Here is a 21,955-nt window from a genome sequence, read left to right as displayed (position 1 = left end):
ACTACCGTAAGGGCTGACTCAGTACTATGAGCCCTACGGAAACCATGCTGAGATGGATCCAACAAGCTGAAGGCATCTAGGTAGGCAGTCAGATGTTGGTTAAGATGAGCCTCAAGCATTTTTGCTGGAGCAGGCAGCAAGGATATCGGACGGAAGTTCTTCAATATCTCAGGGTCCAGGGTGGGCTTTTTCAACAAAGGTTTAACCACCTCCATTTTCCAGGAGGATGGAAAAGTGCCTTCGTGATTGCACAATTCATCAACTTTAAGAGGGGAGGCAACATGGCCTCCCTGCAGTCCTTAAGGATCTTGAGGGGACAAGGGTCCAAAGGGGATCCGGATTTTATTTTGTCCAACAGCAGATCCAGCTGCTGAGCGGTGAGAAGGGGAAAGTTGAGAAGGCTATTTTGGGGTTGATCATTCGCCTGACGTTCTATAGGGGGCGGAACATGTAGGGAAAAGGGACCCAGTTCACATTTAAGAGATTCAAGAGAGGTGTGGATGTCCACTATTTTCGTGTGAAAGAAGTTCGAAATCCTATCACACAACTCTTGAGAGCCCACTATAGGGTCCGGCGTTTGCAGGGTACAGAGGGAGCCCACGATCTTAAACAATTCCCTAGGGGATTTGAGGGAGGGCGTCAAATTCGAAAAATGGGCCTTCTTTTCCTCTATTATCCTCGCTTTATACCCTCTAAGGAGGCATCTATGTTTTTCCTTCTCCTTGGGATCTAAAGAGGTTCGCCAAAGCCTCTTCTGCTTTCTGCATCCCTGCCTTAGAAGCCTAAGCGATTCTGAGAACCATGGGGCTGAGGGTCTCTTTCTGGCCGAGTAGCGCTGTTTAGCTGGGGCCAGCGTGTCCACTGCTCTTGCAATAGAATTGAAAAAATTGCGAGCAGCGGCATTAACATCCCTCAGAGGGGCTAACCTAGCTCGATTTATAAAGGGAGCAAGAGTCTCATTCTTAATCATCCTAAAATTCCTTTTCAGTTCCCATTTCCTGGGAGATCACCCTATCACAAGAAGCCTGGGAGGAGCTCCAGGGGTGGCTCCAACATATGCAGGCCTGGAATGATCGGGCCATCTTCGGTTTAGCCCCCGACCTGATCTTCGAAACAGTCTGCAGGGTTGGGGCGCCCGCTGTGGAGACATTACTACAGGCGCGCACGAACAGTCTATGCACATATACTGCTTAGAGCTTCTAGACGGATCTAGTCTGGCGGCCAACAAGATCTCGTGTGCCATTCTCTTGAAAATGGACAATATCTCGGCAGTGAGCTATATCAACAGATATGGGGCACATGGTCCAAACGCCTGGCTGATTTGGCCAAGGACTTTTGGAACTATTGTCTGACTCGCGGTCTGACGATCACGGCAGAATACCTACCAGGGTTGCTCAATCAGACGGAAAACTGGCACTCAAGACACCTTCAGGATTACAATGCTTGGAAGTTGGATCCTGCGATTTTTCAGAGCCTTATGATTCGGTGGGGTTCCTGTCAGGTGGACCTCTTCGCATCACGCCTAAATAACCAACTTTCCCACTTTTTCAGTTGGTGCCCGGACCCTCTGGCGGAGGCGACAGATGCCTTCTGCAGGACTGGAGCCTGCTTCGGGGGTATGCGTTTCTCCCATTTGCCATGATACCCAGGCTCACGGCGCTGGTAAGGAGACAGAAAGAGGAGGTCATTTTTGTGACACAGCATTGGAAATCTCAAGTCTGGTATCCAGTTCTTCTGGCACTTTCAATGGATTTTCCAATCCAACATCCCCATGCGCCTCGTCTTTTGACGGACGCAGAAGATAACTTGGTTCAAGAGGGCAACCTTCATTTGATGGGTTGGAGGATTACAGGGACGTTGGGAAGTCCGGGGCCTTTCGAAGACAGCTTCATCCCTTATCAGGAAGGCATGGGCAGAGTGCTACCGTCAAGCGATATAGATCTTCCTGGAGGAAGTGAACACGCTGTTGCCTGCGATGGGGATTTGATCCTGTGCGGACCGATGTGATCAATATCGTCAACTACCTGTTGGAATTAGTCGACAGAGGTTTGGCCTACAGCTCGATCAATGCGAGTCGGTCGGCGATTTCGGCAGGTAACATGCCTGTTCAGGGTGTCTCGGTAGGGGAACACCCCCTGGTATGCCGGCTGTTGAGAGGCATACGCCTTGCTTTCCCACCGTTGCTGAAGTATTCCTCTTTTTGGGATGTGAATTCGCATTGCGGTTGCTGCAGTCTTGGCAGGATAATCCTTATCTTTCTTGTAAGGAGTAACAGGTAAGCTAACAATGCTCATTTGTCTTATTTCGGGTAAACGGGTATCGGATGTCCGAGCTTTGGATATTACGGTGCGCATGTTCACACCGGAAGGGGTGTCGTTCACTGTGGGTTGTCGCAGGAAGTCTAATACTAGGGTGGTTTACTACCCGGATTTTCCGGGTCATCATAAGTTGTGCGTGGTCTGCTGTGTTAGAGCATATGAAATGATGACGGAGGAATATAGACCCCCAGGAATCGCTCAACGTCTCGTTTCACTCAAGAAATCTTTCAAAGTTGTGACGCCCGCCACAATTGCCCGATGGGTGCTCCAGGAGGCTGGCATTGATACAATGACCTTCGAAGCCCATTTAAAGAGGCCAACATGGCCTCAAAGGCTTTTAACCTTGGTGGGAGATTAGAGGACATTCTTAGAGCGGTAGATTGGTCCTCAGATTCTACCTTTAAGGTCTTTTATCTCAAATCTATCTTTGGCATGGCTTCTCTGGTGGTCGATCAGCATTGAACTAGCATAATCTGAGCCTCCGGTCCTGACATAGAATATAACATTTCCTAGCTATCACAAAGGAAAGTTTCAATTCTGTCAAGGACACAGAGGCGAGGATTATCCCACCCATTGGACTCAAGTCCCGTCCCTCCCGGACAAGTGCACTCTGCGTATTGGATAAGTATTCCATGTTTGGAGGCTTTTCGGATAATGTTTTGAGTCTGACTTAAAGCTTAGGGTGACAATGTTTGCTGAATGATGGACCTAATTCTTTATTGTTCATACAGGGATAGTAGATGCTTTCCCTTTTTCTGATGCTACCTTCTTGTCTTTGCAGGATCCGACCAGAAACAGGACTATGCGGGATCTGGTGTTTCGCCCGAAGAAAGAGGAAGTGCTTTCCTCCGATATTCCTTATATGGGACTATCTCTATGGTTGTTTGTGTTCATCGCAAAGACTCATGAGATTTGTAGTCTTTGGCTGTTTGTTATTAAAGCTGCTGAGCAATAAAATATGAGAGAGTAAAGCATAATCCTCACCTCTGCATCCTTAATAGAACTGAAACTTTCCTTCGAGATAACTAGGAAATGTTATATTCTCGTTTACATTAAAGACGTTGTTGGCTGTGTAGCAGTTACTTTAAAGATGACTCTCAAAGCATCAGGTCTTTTGTGGGAGCACATAAGTTTAATAGAATCACAAACATGTATCTTTTCTAAGGGCTTTTTTCTTGAATGTAATGTTAATGATACACTTCTAGAAGAAATAGGAAATGTATTATACTGTTGTGACAAACTGTATCTTGGGGGTAGAAAGAACAAGGTCAATAAAATTGTGTTCCTGAACTTTCATTGAAGGCATTTTGAATATGATCTGCTCAATGTGTATACATTTTTATCATAAGAAACATTTTTATTTTTGAATAATTTAGTCCTGTTCTGAATCAAAGTGTTCAAATGTCAAAATAGACAAAAAGAAAATATTGTCATAGTATGTGCTATTTGCACTGAAAGCCATAATATGCGGTAAAATCTGCTTTTCCTTGTAGCGCAATTTGCTCAACATGCATCATAATGTAGTCTTTCATTATCGCACCATAACAGGTGCTCTAAATACAGATATATTTGTAAAGTGGTGACAGCTCAGAATACTGAATACCAGATTTTGCAGTATAAAAAGCCACAAACTGACAGTTTCTCTGTCAGTCTTTGCTACATTAAAATTCCTCCATCTCCCAGTATATCCTCAAGCTCTGTGGAGGTCCTCTTAAATTCAGCTTAGTAAACTGGTGCCTTACCTAAACTACAAATATACACTTACCACAGTAAAAATTGTAGGCCATCGCCATAAACAGAAGATCTAGTCAAGACCCAACAACCTATGACCTTTAACCAAAGAAACAGTAATGCTGCTGAAGCTATTGGTTTTGAAGTAGAGCTGTAATATGGCAGAATGTCGAACACTAAGGGGCCTATTATGATGGCGAGTCGACAAAGTCTGCCGGCCACCGCAACAGAGCACTGGACCGACCGCTGAAGTTGCGGCGGTCCCACTAGGCAAATTAGGTTGCGCCATCCACACTGGTGGGCGCATCCTCGACTTTAAAATTGCGGTGGGCGGTGCTTTAAGCAGCACCCGCTGCAATGTTAAAGCCCATATTGTGCATTGCCATGCACAACGTGACAGGCACAGCACAGTGCCTGCCACCTTGTGAATGGTAATGATGGGGGGTATCATGGGTACCCCCCCCCCCATGCAGCCACCACACCCGGGGTCCCGCAATGGGCCCCCACAGTGATTTCCCGCATGCCTTTCCATGGCGGAGACATGGAAAGGCATGCATCCTGATAGGGATGGTGGTGTCTGCCAGGCACCGGCAGCATTAACTGTGCCTTTCCGCCCAGCCGGCAATCCGACCGGCGGAAAAGCGGCGGACGGAAAGACAGTCCGCCGCTTTTCCGCCCCTCGACATACTATTATGGCGGGTGTGAAAATGGGTCGTTTGGCGGGCGGATCGCCACCTGTGATCATGTTGGGCCCCTAAATGTCTGTGATATTTTAACAGTTATCATAAATACTTCAAAACATAATCAACATACGGATTTTGGTTGGGGTTCACTGATAGAACATCGATGTAACAAACATCGATGTTCTATATATCGAAGTAAAAATACAGAATGCAAAAATATCAATTCACTATTCTTAAACAGGCAAGTACAAAAATATTGATTCAAAAATATCGAAGTAAAAAATAGATGTAAAAAATGTTGAATTAAAAAAATATTAAATATATTAAATATTATTTTTAACGAAATAAATTAAGTTTAATGTACATTTTAACTAAAAATAACAAACTTAATTAAAAAAAATATAAACACGCCAACATAATAATTTATACATATACATATATTTAACTATTATCTTTATTTAATTTGTAAACTTTAAAAATATATAAAAATAAAATATATATATATATATATCAATATTTTAAAATAAAAAAACATTTTATAATAATTTAAACCATTCAATTATTTACAAAAATTAAAACTTACATTTTGCAATACAATAAATGCAACAGTAGGCAAAATGTTGGATAGCGAAGGGATAAAAATGACTATCTCACTCCAATGAGTTTATCAGTAGGGAAAGTGCTGGATAGTGAAGGAGTCAAAACTACTATTCCCACTCCAGTAAGAGAAACAGTAGGGAAAGTGTTGGATAGCGCAGAGGAAAACATTACTATTCCCACTCCAATTAATGCAACAGTAGGGCAAGTGCTGTATAGCAGAGGGGTAAGAATTACTATTCCCACTCCAGTGAGTACAACAGCAGGGAAAGTGTTGGATAGGAGAAGGGTAAAAATTACTATTCCCACTCCAGTGAGTTTAACAGTAGGGAAAACGTTGGATAGCAGAGGAGTAAAAAATACTATTCCCACTTCAGTGACTGCAACAGTAGGGAAAGTGCTGGATAACAAAGGGGTAAAAATTACTATTCCCACTCGAATGAGTGCAACAGTAGGGAAAGTGCTGGATAGCGGAGGGGTAAAAATTACTATTCCCACTCCAGTGAGTGAAAGAGTAGGGAAAGTGCTGGATAGCGAAGTTGTAGTAATTACTACTGCCACCCCAGTGAGTGCAACAGTAGAGAAAGTGCTGGATTGCAGAGAAACAAAAATTACTAATAACAGTTAAACAATAGATTTTTTTTAAATCATACAAATAAATAAATATTAAAATAATATACATTAAAAAGAATTAAACATAGAAAAAGAACACATATAATATAAATTACATATAACAAAAAGCTACAAATAAATTAATAACTACATTTTAAAACAATTATTTAAAAGCAGCAAATATTAACAAACAAAAAAATTATGTACAGCATAAATGTTGTATTTCCTACCCTATAAAAACACACCAATAAAAAAAACACTTAAAAAGTTGTATTTAAATGTATTTCTATAATTAACATAATAATAAATCAAAAAGTTATTATTAATAAAAACAAAATAAAAGTCATTGAATACACATGCTTTAACACTATAATATACACAACACACACCTAAAACTAATTACAGAATTACCATATTTATTTTTTAATTAATTTAAATTAATTAACTAATTATTCATTCATCAATTAAAAATAAATTACTTCCCACCCTTCCCACCTATAAACACCACAATACACACCTACAATGAATTACACAATTACCATAATGAATTACTAATTAAGCAATGCAAATTAATTAACTAATTAATATTCATCAATTAAAAATAAAATACTTCCCACCTATAAACATCACAACACACACCTAAAATTAATTACACAATTACCATAATAAATTACTAATTAATTAAAATTAATTAACTAGTTATTGAATCATCAATTAAAAATAAAATACTTCCCACCATTTACAACTATACATACCACAACACACATTTGAAATTATTTAAACAATTACCATAATTAATTGCCAATTAGTTAAACATTATTACCAAATTATTAACTAATTCATAACAAAATACTTCCCAGATTTAACACTATAACATCTCAATTAAACAAATATTAATAAATAAAAAATATTCAATAAATGTAATATAATAAATGACTTCCCACCCTATTCCCCTATAAACCCACAACCGGATACGGTACTAAAAACCCCAAATTCAAATAAAAAAAAAATGTAATAAGTACTAAAGTTGAACATGTAAAAATACAAACAATTCTTATACAATAAACATACATCACATACATATAAAATATATACTAAAATTATACTATATTTTTGCAAACAATATTAAACACTTCGATATTTTAAACATCAATATTACTTACCTAAAATCGATATTCCTGACCCCGATATTTTTTCCGACGATATTTCTGACCAACGATATTTTTTACCTTGATATTTGTGCAAGTCGATATTTTTATATCTATATTCTGTCTCTGCACCGTGGGTTGGAACTTGCTGTACTTGCAAATTGTCTGTTTAGATAGCTGCTAGTTACAGTTATGAAAACACATTTTTTCATTGTTTGTTTTATAAAAAGAGTTGCTGCCAAAGAGTCCATAGGATTTTGACATTGAACAATCTCATTAAATAAACAACCCAACTCAAAGCTATCTTTACTATGATCAATTTATACATGCTAGTCAAAAGATACTTTATTCGGTTTCATAACCATAAAAGTTACAAAACATACCTGGTATATTTCCTAATCTCTGCTGTTCATCATAAATATAGCACTTATTATAAAAAATTAACTAGGGCTTAAAAGGCAATTGACATTTGCCAATGTTCTAAAATCAGTAAATCTTGCATTCGGTACATTACTTATGAGTGTGGAAAGTCAAAAAATGTTCATATGGAAAGTCGTATTAGTAACCTAGTTTATAAAACTAATGAAAAAAATACTTAATTTAGGGAAGTTCTAACTTAAATAGAAGTATTAATACTTGTACAAGAGAAAACCAGGACTTACCATTTTTTCTATTTAAATTCTGAACTTTGGACATGCAAAGTGAATCCTACACGATGAAGAGAGAAGCTTCTTCTCAGAACACTGGAGTGCTCTTGGTCGATGTGAAGTTGGGGCGAAGTTTATATCTTCAGGTTGATAAGATATAGTGCGAGCCAGCAAAAATAAAATAATGCAGTTTTTTCCGTAATTTCCTGTATTAAAGGGATTAAAAGTTTTAATTTGCAGTGAATTTTTGAGTGCCTGCAGTGTAAAGGTAAAAACATGCTTTATCCTCACTTTAGATCAGTTGTGCTTCAGCAAAGAGCCAGATAGCACAAACTTCAAATATAATATTGGAGACCTACAATAGTTAAGGCACCTAACAGGGGGGTAAATGAGTTGAAGAGATTTAGAGGGACTGAAATGGGGAGTGCTCCAGATGTGTGAAATCAAGAATCCGGATATAAACTTGGCAAATAGCTGAAACCATAATGAGAATGAGAGAACAAGGGGTTGGTGGGGGCACTTAACCCTTTCTCTCCATCACTAATAGGGACTATTAAGTCCTTTTGCCTCATTTCGGTGGGTGTATGGGGGGGGTTTGGGGTGGTAAGGGGGGGTTGGGGTAGTGGGGCAAGGAATGGAACATTGGGGTTTTTGCATTTAAATGGCAGTAAGGAGTGGGTGAATAAACTTACCACAAATGTATTTTTTGCATTTGTCACATCTGTACTATCGGGTAGTTTGCTGGTATGGCAATGGCGAAGCTTCTCAGGCATGATAAAATAATTCTCATTTGAGGATGGGTAAATTCTCTGTCTGTTCCTGGAACAAATGTGGCCTGAATGATAGGAAAAAAAGAGGGAATATGGCTCAGATTCTTAAAACAATGAGGGTGGAGCTGTTGTGTGTACAGGAAACATATATTGCATGGAATAACAGGAGGTGGTTAAGAGATCTGGGTATGGAACTTGTGAGTTGTACGCGTCAAGGGTCGACTACGAGAGGAGTAGCTATTTTGAAAAGATTTTGTTAGGGGGAGTGTAAGCGTGTGAAAGTAGATCCTTATGGTCGATGGGTGATTATCGAGTTAAGGATAGGTGTGAGTGTTTGATTGATTCAGATGCTCCGTCCATCACCACCCCCTTTTGTACCTGTTTTGGCCGCCATAAGTGTGGCAGGGTATGCTCAGACATGAGTCCCTTGCTCACTTTGCCACTGGATTCAAGCAAGCCGGGCTGAAGACGGCTGGAATGCCAGAAACCGGTCCTCTGAAGCTTGTTTCCGGTCCAGGGAAGACTTGGCTTGGCAGTTCGGGCTGGACTGTTCCCATGAGGCACAGGGTCAGACTGATTTGCATATAGCCATGTCTGAACTGGGGTGGCAGAGTGGGCTAAAGAACGGTGATGGATTAAACCCAAATCTTTTGACTGGGTGTGAGTGTTTGATTGATTCAGATGCTCCGTCCAGTACCACTTTTGGCCGCCATAAGTGTGGCAGGGTATGCTCAGACGAGAGTCCCTTGCTCACTTTGCCACTGGATTCAAGCAAGCCGGGCTGAAGACGGCTGGAATGCCAGAAACCGGTCCTCGGAAGCTTGTTTCCGGTCCAGGGAAGACTTGGCTTGGCAGTTCGGGCTGGACTGGTCCCATGAGGCACAGGGTCAGACTGATTTGCCTATAGCCATGTCTGAACTGGGGTGGCAGAATGGGCTAAAGAACGGTGATGGATTAAACCCAGATCTTTTGACTGGGTGTGAGTGTTTGATTGATTCAGATGCTCCGTCCATCACCACCCCCTTTTGTACCGCTGATCTACATTTGGGCCATAGATACTACACAGTGCTATGTCTCTCACATAGAGACGCCCCACTACCGCTACAAATCTTTCTTCCGGATCTATGGTTTGTTTGGTTACCTGAAAGGGGACTCCAGCTCTTATCCAAACCAGTGCTCCTCTTGCAAATGCCGAGTAGGCTGTACTAAACACCTGCACCCTTCAGCTTCTCTGCAAGGCTTGACCCTCCGCATTAGTGAGGTGCATCTCTTGGAGTAATGCAATATGAACCCCTCTCCTGACCAAATAAGCGTGTACCTTGTGGCGCCTCGTCATTGTGTGTAGTCCCCTTACATTCCAAGTAATACATCACAGCTCAGGTACTGTCCCCATCATCGTGAAACAACTTGTACGACCCTTCCGTTACCTGTATGGGCACACCGGCGATCCCAAAGTCCCAACTGTTTCCCCTACCCCCTCCTCCCTCCACCTCCCCAAGAACAGGCCCTAGAACAACATAGCTAGTTCCCATCCAAATATTCCCAAAACAAGAACTAATTCACTCCTATGTCCATCAGTAGTCACTGTGGTCGTGCCTTAAGGGCAATGGGGGGGCCTAGAGCCAACGGTACACCACTCAAGCACAATGAGTATTCCCGCTTCAATCCCCTAACTGTACACTGTACCTCTGGCATACCCATTGTCCCCCACACAAAATGCCAAGCTATTGGATACTGGACGAGCGGCCCACCATTGAACCACTTCTCAATGCTCCCCCTGTTCAGTAAGCGGACACTGCTCTCCCACCCAGACAGCCCCCAACACCAAGGCTTCCGCACTGCAGCTCCCAGAGTAGCCCCCCAAACCTCATTCGTCCATTAGTCCATCCGCTGTGGTCGGGGTGATGTGCGGCAACCGTATGCTTCCTGTTGCAGAAGCCTCAGTGTCCGATTGTGCCTTGTCTCCCTCCGAATCAGCACTCTCATGCGACTGCAACGGCTGTTCCTCCGACAAAGCAGTCACTGCCCTCAGCACCTCCTGCCTCTCCATTTCCATCTGTGACAAAGATGGTTTCTGCATACCCTGCCGATGGCGTCGAAGACATTGGGACTTGCGACGAAGGGGTTCCCCGGACTGCGCCCGGGGGCGGCAGCTCAGTTCCAGCTCGATATGCTTCCAACCAGGCCCATGCTTCTTCCGGGCTATCGTGAAAATGGGTGTTGCCGTCCAACATTATTTTCAATCTGGCTGGGAATAACAAGAAATATTGGAGGCCCTCCGATCTCAGCTCTTTCTTAACTGCCAGGAAAGATGCAAGGACGGCGTTGAGTCTTCAGGGTATAATACGGAAAGATAGTCACTTTGCCATTCCCCACTTGGTACGGGCCTTCTGTTCGTGCCTTTCGGAGTAAAAAGTCCCTATCCTTGTAGTGCAGTAGTCTTGCCACTACCGGTCGGTGGGGGCGGACCGGCTGCGGCGTTTTCGCAGGCACTCTATGTGCTCACTCCTAGGTGTCGAAGTGAGACAGACCCTCATCTGCCACTTCGGTCCTCAGCCAGTTCTCCAGATAGCTCACCATGTCCGTACCCTCCACCTTTTCGGGCAGGCTAATCACACGAATGTTGTTGCGCCGATTCAGACTTTCCGTGTCCTCCGCACGCCTTTCCAAGGCCTGTATTCGATCCAGGGCATTTGTCATTTTATTATCCAGTGCACTTTGGGCCGGCGCCACTTCTTGTAGAGTCGCCTCCACCTGTTTTTCCCTATCAGATAATTTAGAGTGATCCGCTTGCAGCAGGCCCAGTCTCGTTGCCACCTGTGCAATATCTTGCTGCAAGGCCGTGCGACAGACAGCAATTGCCGCTAGTATCCGATCAAGTTGTAGCTGCATTGCGGGGTCCGGCGGCTCCTTCAGATTGTCTAATCTGTCAGTCTCTGGCGCTTCGCAGTCTGATGTTTGTGGTGCGCCACCCTGTTTCCCTCTGGGATTCCCCATAAATTGGCTCTTCAGACCCTGTGCAATTATTTGAGGACTTGTCACCGTGCTTAGAATCCCAAGGGTCATCCAGTGTTTGAGGGCACCGCAGTCGAGTCCAGGCCTGAAACCGATCTACGATATCCTTCACGTGGTTGCTGGCTGAAGACCCAGTCTTGGTGGAACAGCAACTCACACCTAGAGACACAGCCCGCCGGCCCAACTCCACGTAGGTCAATTCCTCCCACAGTGGCACAAATCTCATGAAATCAGAGGTTCGCGGTCCTATGGCAGCACGGCCTTGTAGCCTACAGGCGTGGGTCCGCTCCGTTCAGCTCCATCCAAGTGATGCGCCGTGCTTCATGCTCCTGTCCAGCCGCAGTTAGGGAGGGACTATGGATGTGGACCCTTTGGAGGCTGTGCCAACAATGTCCCCCATAGCTGCAGACCTTATCAGGGCAGTGTACATTCAGCACCAAGTCTCAAAAGAGTGCACTAACAGGGAATCATGCGCCACGACCCGGCACGCATCAACCAACCCTGACTCAGGCACTATTCCATCCCCATCAGGGGCCGTCTAGGAGTGGGATCCAGGCCCACCAGAAGACTGCGGTTCCCCAGAGGACCGAACTGTCGCAGTAATGTTGCAAAGCGCGCTTCAGGGCCTGCACCAACAGCTCACTGCACGGCGCCACTGGTGGCCCAGCCAAAGTCCGTGCGGTTCTCCTAACCCCTCCTCTTCCGTTTCTGCTTGTGGCGTAATTAAGGCCCCCCCCCTCTCGGGGCTCACTGTTCCTCTATTGGCGCGCTCCCGCGTCCGCCTCGGCTCGAGGCCGCGACCACCCCCCACAGGCCGCCTCCGCCGTCGCAGCCGGGGGCCCGGGTTCGATCACGCCCCACTCACCTCAGCCGGCTCAGTGGCACCACAGCCTCCGCAATGGCGTCCGGGACCAGTTCCTCCACCGCACCGACACTTGCCCATTCAGCGCAGCTTCAGCCCTCCGGATTCCCGGCATCTCGCAGCCGGACACAGACCGCCAGCCCAGCAGTCAGCTCCCGCTGAGTGCCTCCAAGGTGCAGGGCTCTTCTTCCTTTCCCGCTCTGACTCCCAGGTGTCATCCAACCCAAGGCAGGAGTCCCAGCAAGGACTCCTGCCTTACGCATGGTATCTTGTCCTCAGACGTCAGCTCTCACCAGCCTCCAGCCCAGTCTCAGGTCTTCTTCAGTAATGCCGCCGCCATTTTGTGCCGCCCCGGAGCCAGGGATCTCTGCCGAGAGATCAGCCCATTTCACGATTCAGAGCCAAATTTGCAGCTCCCCTCGGCCAGGTCCCAGCACTGTCCGACCTGCCAGGGTATCATGCTTGGTCAGGATAAATGTGGGGATCCATGCAGAGCTCGGCGCTCACACAGCCTGCTCCATTGGCTTCCTAGCCACGCCCCAAGGAAGTGTGTAAAGGGAGAAAAGATATGGGCCGCTGTTACCAATTGGATTTAAGATATAAAAATGAGACGGTTATCTTTAAGCCTTCTTTGTTTAAAAATTGGTTCCTTTTTCTCCTTTTTTTTCTTTTTTCTCCCTGTTGATTCCCACTTCTGTTGCTGTAATTGTATATGTACTCATATTGTGTTTTTGTTCGACCCCACTTATCTGTGTTTGTATAATTTGATTATCAAATCCTTGCATAAGGCAAAAAATCAATACATTTTTTTAAAAAAATTTAAAAAGAAGAGATTGATAGAACAAGAGCATTTTCATAATATGTTGAATGAGGAGGTTCACAGCCTGAGAAAGAAGACAACCAAAACAGGTTGTCCTCAGTCAACTCCTGTGATTAATTCCTGCAAACTCCTATAGTAATGCAAAGTGAAGTTCTCAAAGATAAATGATTAATGTGAAGCAGTGACAGAGGAAAATAATTTTTATATACGTTAACTGGAAGGATACAAGACTGGTGTTAACTTGTCTAGTTAGTCTGTTGATGTGGAAGTGCTCCTGAATGTCAAGAGGACTTTTGTTTGAGCCACTCTTTTCCACAGAACTGTTACCATATACAGGGTCTAGTTTTGAAATATGAAAACGTGAAAAGAGGATCTCATTTGTAGTTTTTTAATTGCAGTCATAGTTGTGTTTGACTACACTGTATCAAATCTGTTGATCTCCAAGTAAAAAGCCCTAAAATCGCAAAAACATTAATTTAGTTCCTTGAAAGGAACTAAGGGGTCCATTACGATGGTGGGCGGACACCATAATGGTACACGGGACCGACCGCCAGAGATGCGGTGGTCCCGCCATGGCAATTAGGATGCCACCGCCACGTTGGCGGTGGCATCCCGCACATATTGCACTGTGGCGGGCGGTGCTGTAAGCAGCACCCTCCACAATGCAATATATGCATGTTGTGCTTTGTAATGCACAATGTGACAGGCACCGCGTGGTGCCTGCCACCTTGTGTATGTCAATGTTGGGGGTACCAAGTGCAGCACCCTACCCCTCCCCCCAAGTGAAATCTGCATGCCTTTCCATGGCGGAGTCTCCACCATGGAAAGGCCCTGAAAATGGCTTATCCTAATATGGATCAGGCACCGCCACCAAATTGAAAGCTTTTTCCGCCCGGCCGAGAATCCGACCGGCGGACGGTCTTTCCGTCTGCCGCGGTGCCCCTCGCCATGTTATTATGGCAGGGGTGAAGATGGGTCTTTAGGCGGGCAGATCGCCACCTACGGGCCGGCGTTGCGATCCGCCCGCTATGCTAATAGGCCCCAAAGGTTGTTACTAATAGTGCCATATCTGGTCAAGATGTGTATCTCACTTTGATTAACCCGATATGCTTGCCCAGACTGGCTACAAACATACTAATTTATACAGTACGTTTCATTAGCACATCAATAAATTGTGTACATTTTGTTTATATTTAAAAAAAAAGAATCTTTCAAATAACTTCAACACATATTTTAGAAAGGGTTTTTTTTAACAAATGTGTTAGCATAATTTTAGAGTGAGCTGAATGACTACACGCCCTTGCACCTAGGGAAACAAAGCACATATGAAATCTGTTGCCTCAAGAACATTTCTTCATAGGATGGGAATGAGATTCGAGAAATCATGGTGGAGTGATTAAGTGGCCTTGTCTAATAGGCTGAGACATACCCACATATACCCCATAACTCACTACAACACTTGCTAAGCAAGGGACGCTAGACAGTTTGAAAAGTTGATAAATTAGGGGAGAGGCACATGGAATATGTAAAAATACGACAAATTATTCAGAGACATTACTCTGGTAAAATAAATTATATATTCTGACTAAAAAAATAAAAATACTAAAAGTAATGCACGTTAAATGTAAGCTGCAAGTCGTGACTTCACAGAGGGCTACGACGGTGAATGCAAATCGAAATGTGATTTCAGTCTGGATATTTTGGCCAGTTTTCAATAACCTAAATGTTACTCTATTCTGCCTCTGCAATTCTAGGACTACTCCTTACCTTAACCGATCGCTAACTTTCCATGTTTACATTATATTCAATTTAAAAATATGAAACTCCTTTTCTGTAGAACTGAAAGTTCTGGTGAATTTTTTTCATATTGACAAGTGTCAGAATTTACAATACTAATCTCCATAAAATCAACTGCTTTAAAACGTTCTCATTCCAGTATTATTAGAGTGAATAATATGTACGGTTAACTGTAAATTGTAAATCCTAAAATAAATAATAAGAATAACAAATAATATTCTTTCTATACCCGGGAACACCGAAACTACATAGTAAATTACTTTCCTTCCACCAAGGCTCCAGCTTTACATTTAAAAAAAAAAAAACAGTCAGTCATTGACGCCAGAATAAGGCACTGCGCCACATTCTGGATTGCAAGATAGGCTGGATGTGATTTCTTTGTATATGCTGATCTCAATGATTCAGACGGCTGTGTTTAGTTACGGTCTTCCTTGTCCTTTATAAAAAATGAATTTTCAGAAAAGTTTTTAATTTTTGAAAAAATTTAAAAATGTCAAAAATCTTTCAAAGGGCCCTCTTTTAAAAGTATATGTTAAAAGCATAGTTTAACAAATGGAAATGTCAAAACAGTGCTAACAACGGACAGACTATTTTGCATGAACACAATACAATAGTGAAGCACAAAATTAATGACACTTTGTTGAAGAGAATGTGTAGTAAAGGTCTATATTTTAATTGTACAAAATATGGCATTTTAAAGAAAAGATGGGGCAAACATTAGTGATACTTCACACACTTCCCAGCTGATCATAAAAAATATACGTTCAAAATTGCCAATTAAGGCATTAATTATAAAAACAAAGCATTGCCCTACATTAACATTAATATGCACCCTTGAACATATAAAACGACTTACCACAGAAAGAAATGATGTGGCTGCTATCTTCATGAACAAATTTCCTAGTTACTGCTTCTTCCATAATCTGTTTCACCTATCCATTAAAAGAAAATTGCGAATTAAAAATCTAAAGTAAAACACATTTACCAGTAGAATAATTACACCCGTTTGACCTCTCCACCGATACCAAGGAGTCAAACCACAAAAGTAAGTTCATAAAGAATTAATTTGAGAAATCACTTTACATTTATGCATAAACCCAATTTAAAAATGTGTGACTTATGCATAATTTATGCAGCAAATGACCTACGAACATATATGTAGTGTACTCACAAGAATGCAGTCGTGTGTTTAGTTAGCTGCATGGAAAAGTGTAAAATATGACTTGCTAAATTTTAAGAATCGCCAACTGGGCTCTGCATGGTCGGTGTCAACTGCATCTGCACAGCATGTTTCTTTTCAGTCCAATGACAGTATTCTAGGCAGACCACCTTTTGCAAACATTTACATGACTTCACTTTTATGATTCGAACATATTCCACAAATGCATCAATTGTGTAGCAGACCCCTTTACAAACTCCACAAAAGGGTTCCGTTCTTGGACACTCCTATGATAATATTATGAATATGCATATCCTGTCGCCATTGCTTACGCTTGCACAACAGTGTAGGTGCAGTCTATATGTTTTGGTGCCAGGGGATACTAGACGTGTGTCAAAGTAGCCTTGTGCACAGCGTTTTCACTCAAAGGAGTGTACATCAAAAAAGCTTGTTGAAATCTTGTTAAGTTCAATGATTTATACACAAAAAATGTCAATGGTGTAGCAATGAAAGAAATTGACCAAATGAAGCATAAGTTTTAGTTCATTGTTCGATCTGTATTCAAATCATGATGAAAAGAGTTGATATCCAAGGACAATGTTGAAAATCACAAGATCCAGGACATGAAATACCACACTTCAAATTTCATGAAATCACAAGTCCCAATGCATTTCGGGCTTATAGAAAGAGCCCTTCATCAGGGGAGCTAGAAAAACGACATAAACCATGTTTTAGACCTATATGTAAGGCAAAACAATAGGCATAATACTTGCTCAAGCAAGGGGGTGGTGAAAGAAGCCATGCGCAAAAATACACCCAAAATAAGGTACTTGATTGAAGGAGAGCCAGGTAGTGCGAAGCAAAGTGATAAAAAAACGGACCTGCATTCATGCCTGCAAGCGCAAATATAGTGTGTGTCATGAACTACAAAGTAAAATGTGGAATCTAATCAAAATAATAGAAATAGTGACTGACATATGTAAAAACGGGTGGGTGGTGCAGCAACGAAAACATTAGATCACCCAACAAAGTTACCGTGGTTATCGAAGTGAGAGAACATGCCGGTGACTCAAAAGAAAAAGTGTAAACAACGAGCATGCTCGGTAGAGCTTACGAAGTAGGTGGATAGTAGAGCGTCATCGCCGGTAGCTGCAAAAATGCAGACACGAGGCTTAGACAATGTCAGCAATCCAGTGACATCAAAGTGAAAACAAAACGAGCGCGTCTCTTACCGATGGAAACAATGCAGACGTGAAGCGTGTGAACACGGTGCCTTGCGGATAATGAGTGTCAACGTTTGAGAAACGCCCAAGCTTATACGTGAAAAGAGAGGAAGTCCCAAGGCAAGAGAGTAGAAAGTGTAAAAGGACACCGAGTATATCCCGTGGTCGGCCATTTGTGAGTGGTGTGAAAAATACAACAATGAATAGAAAAGAGGTGGCCAGAAGGTCCAAAAGGCAACTTATCAAACTGGAAGCAAATGATTACACACAAGAAATTCATAAATGTTGTCACTGTGACAGTTATGCCAAGTTACACAAAAACGAAAATGAATGACTTGAATGTATGGAAACAAACGAAATGAAAACATTGCAGAAAATATCAGGAGACAGTACAGAATGCACATATGATGGTTTGTTTAAAGAAAACAAGCAAGTTCAAATTTATCATTAAGACCCAAGGGGGTCAGAGTCTGCATAAACCAAATCCAATGCATCTCGCGTTGAGACAAGTATTTGTTGCAATCCCTATCTGGACGTACATCTATAACTTCAAGTACCCCACATCTCAGTTGTGCAATATTGTGTGTTAGGTTGCGCCAGTGTTCAGCAATAGGGGAACTCGTGGTCTGGGTCCTGATCCGGCTCTTGTGTTCATTAATCCTTACTCTTAAAGGTCTCTCAGTTTTACCTATGTAGTAAAGACCACATGGACACTTGATATAGTACACTAGATGGTGACTAGTGCAAGTTGCGTTAAATTTGAGATGAATAGGTTTCCCAGATCTAGGATGGTGAATCATATTACCCTTGACCATGTTGCTACAGTTAGAACAGTTCATACAAATCGTCAAACCTTTGTACGTGACCTGGGGAGTTGGTTGAGTGTTCAAAATCTCCTTGAGATTTTTAGCTCTTCTATAAGCAAACATGGGTGTATGTTGAAATAGATCTTTAAAATCCACTTCCGACTGTAGAAGAGACCATCTGTTGGTTATAATGCTTTTCAACTGTGGTGATTGTGTAGAATAAGTAGAAACAAATACTTCTCTCTTGGTTGTTGATGCCTTCATGGTTTTAGTTAAGAGCTGTTCACGTGTCACTGCTCGAATTCTAGTCTCAGCTTCTTGGATGACTGAAGGGGGGTAACCCCTTGCAATGTATTTCTCTTTGTGTTGTTCAATCGTGTGCATGCCTTTTTGCTCATCAGAGTGTATGCGCTTGATACGCAAGAATTGACTGTATGGAAGGTGGCGTTTAAGCGACCATGGGTGAAAGCTCTGGTATGCCAGAGCGTTGTTTCTGTCTGTTGATTTGGTGAACAGAGAAGTGGTGATGTTGGAGTCTTGTATCGTGATTGACACGTCAAGAAATGGAATACTCCTTGCTGCAATTTGAGAGGTAAATTGAATTCTAGGATGTATGGTGTTAAGCTCTTGGATCTTAGTCTCGAGTGTATGGCGTGGACCTCGCCAAATGATAAGGATGTCGTCGATGTACCTCTTGAAAAGAAGTAGATGATCAATCCAATCATTGTTAGATAGAATGTGCTCAGTTTCGAATTTCATCATAAAGATGTTGGCGTAGCTGGGAGCTCCCGGAAAACCCATGCTGGTTCCATTAGATTGCAAAAAGAAAGTGCTCTTCCATTGGAAGTAACTGTGAAATAAGCAGAATTGTAAAATCTCCAATAGGAACACTCTGTTTGCTCTCAGTTCATCAGTTTTTAGAAGTGCCCATTCAAGGCCTCGATGCCTTCGGAATGAGGAATGGAGGTATACAAAGCTACCACATCAACAGTGCTTAGCCAGATTTCTTCGCCTGTTGGGATATCAATGGAAGAGAGGATGTTGAGCAAATGTGTGGTGTCTTGCACATAAGTGTCGCTGGATTTGACAATGGGTTGCAGGAAAGTGTCCAGATATCTTCCCAGAGAGTCATGAATGGAGTCACATCCAGAAACAATGGGTCTCAAGGGTGGATCCCTCAAAGATTTGTGTATCTTTGGAAGCATGTATAGACGTGGTCTACGTGGAAACTTGTTAAAGAGATACTCCTTGGTTTTGACCGTGATCCATTTCATTTCTAAAGCCTTATTGAGAATTTTGTCAAGTACTCTCAAGAATTCGTTTGTGGGGTCCGCAGGCAATGGAAGGTATGTGGATGTGTCAGATAACATCAATTCAATTTTTTGGTCATAATGCTGTTTATCCATGATCACAAGAGCGCCACCTTTGTCAGCCTGCGTGAAATGGAGATCAGTATTATCTTTGAGTGAACGTAAAGCATCTTTTTCTCTCTTAGATAAGTTGTGTTTGGATCGAGTGGTAGGCGGTAGTTTGGCAATGTCTTGTTTGGCTAAAGACTCAAAAAGATCTATGGACTTATGCGAGATCGGTGATATGAAGGAACTCTTGGGTTTGAATTCAAGAAGTTCAGAAGTATCCTGGCTAGAACCAGAAGATTCAATGGTGGAAAAAAAGTATTGTAACCTGAGTTTTCTCGTGAATCTAAATAATTCTACCTGGGAGTCTAAATTTCTCGCCTGGTTGGTTGGTACAAAGGAACATCCTCGATTTAATACCGTCATTTGAGTGTGAGTCAATTCTTTTGATGATATATTAACCACTAGTGTTTCTTCTTCCTGGATGGTTTTCCCGTGTCCGGACCCTCTGCGGGTTTTTGCGGGCCGGTCTTCGTAGGTGGTTCGTTTGCGGCTGGACTGGTGGATAAAAAATCCTTTGTAGTAGATGAGGTGCCTTGTGCCGGATCACTGATGGAAACTGTCGAGACAGGAGGTCTGGACATTTGGGTGTCGGTGACGGAAGCAACGCTCTCATCTGAAGACGCCATGTCGGATTTCTTCTGCCAAGTTCTTTTCTGTGCATAGACTTCAGCCCAGGAGTAGACCTCATCTAGTTTATAGTCGATGGTGTCTCGACGGAATTTTCTAATTTTTCTTTCATGAAGATCTTTGGCATAGGAATCTAATCTGGTATTGATATTTTCAAGAGTGGAATTCCAAGACTCAGTCTCCATGCGTTGAGTCAGGGTGTTCTGTAGTTCTTTGATTTCAGTCTCTAAGCCAATCAGCACTTGTGAAAGTTCTTCCACTATTAGTAAAATGAGATCGAGCGAGCATTTATTTAGAACCGCATACCACTTTTCCATGAATTTTTTGTTCATTTTAAACAGCATGGGCTTAATTGCAAGACGTAGTCCACGAGGGATTCTACTGAACCGATGGTACTGGATGAGCGTTGTGGCATGCAGACGTTGGTTAATTTCACGTCGCATGAGGTATTCAAGTTGTTTGATTTGTTGTTGCACTGGACCTGAGGTCACATCAAATTTCCTCACCTCCTTGATGAGGTCATATATGCCTGAAGCTTCTTCAGAGGTGTAAGCTTTTGTCTGTGCCTTGTTCTCAGTAAGATGAGCTATGTCGTCGAATGACGCCATATTTATCATTTGAATACAGATCGAACAATGAACTAAAACTTATGCTTCATTTGGTCAATTTCTTTCATTGCTACACCATTGACATTTTTTGTGTATAAATCATTGAACTTAACAAGATTTCAACAAGCTTTTTTGATGTACACTCCTTTGAGTGAAAACGCTGTGCACAAGGCTACTTTGACACACGTCTAGTATCCCCTGGCATTCATTGAGAAAGGGTTTTGCAGGACCCTTTTCCTTGTGGCACGCATTGGTCAAACCTTGATAGAGGATGTTTCATTGGTTTCAATTTTGAACATCTTATTTACTTGAGTGCATACAGGTTGCTCTTCATTTGGATCTATATGTTTTGGTGTACATCATTGTATTCCTATTCTTAGATTACTTTTAGGATCGAAATATTTGATATTTGCCTAGGTGGCCCTTCAGAGCCTTTTTGGGGAAGTGTGCTACGGGCCCATATGTGGAGAGGGACATGGACATGCTGATGTGGGTGGACTCGTGTCTCTCTGGCCAAACGGCTCATGGGTGTTAATGGATAATAAAGCATTGGGCACACTCATTGTGCTTTAATATTCATGGAGAGCCAGGGTTCAGTAGACTGATTTACTTATACTGCCAGCTCCAACATTCACTCGGGGTACGGTACTGAACTGGGCTCGGAATACAGGAGATTATCCTCTACTTGCAGATTTAGCAGTCCAATTGTGTGAAATGAACCCACTAAGTCAGTGTTTCGTAAACTGTGGTCCGGGGACCCCAGGGGTCCACGACTCCTAATCAAGGGGTCCGTGAAAATTCAATAACGTTAATAGATTATTAAGATTAATATAAATAAATGAGCAAAATGTAAAATGAAACATTTTTTAAAACGTTCTATGAATGTGACAAAGGCCCAGATGCATGAAGGTAAAATCCGCTCTCAAAGGGGCCCCTTTGCGACCAGTATTTTTGCATTTGGGATGCATCATCCCAAATGCAAAAATCGCGAATTAAGAATTTGCTAAATTGCGATTACTTGTATTTAAGGAATCTCAAATTGAGATTCCTTAAATGCAATGCATCAAAGTAAAAAAATTAGCGATTTCGCTAATAGGAGTGGCAAATTACCTTG

The 21,955-nt window shown here is 42.5% G+C and overlaps 1 protein-coding gene across 1 annotated transcript in view; it reads right to left on the bottom strand.

The window, feature by feature from the left end:
- LOC147679546 (small G protein signaling modulator 1-like) overlaps positions 1–21,955 on the bottom strand; it is a 645,847-nt gene that overhangs the window by 418,358 nt on the left and 205,534 nt on the right. Inside the window, exon 3 of the mRNA XM_086942458.1 lies at positions 15,857–15,932. Within this exon, the coding sequence (XP_086798584.1) occupies positions 15,857–15,932 (76 nt within the window). The remainder of the gene's footprint in view (positions 1–15,856; positions 15,933–21,955) is intronic.

The sequence above is a fragment of the Lissotriton vulgaris genome, chromosome 11 (assembly GCF_964263255.1).
Source record: "Lissotriton vulgaris chromosome 11, aLisVul1.2, whole genome shotgun sequence".
Lineage (NCBI taxonomy): Eukaryota > Metazoa > Chordata > Amphibia > Caudata > Salamandridae > Lissotriton > Lissotriton vulgaris.
The sequence above is the reverse complement of the archived record's forward strand: the minus strand, read 5'-3'. Positions and strand labels throughout refer to the sequence as shown.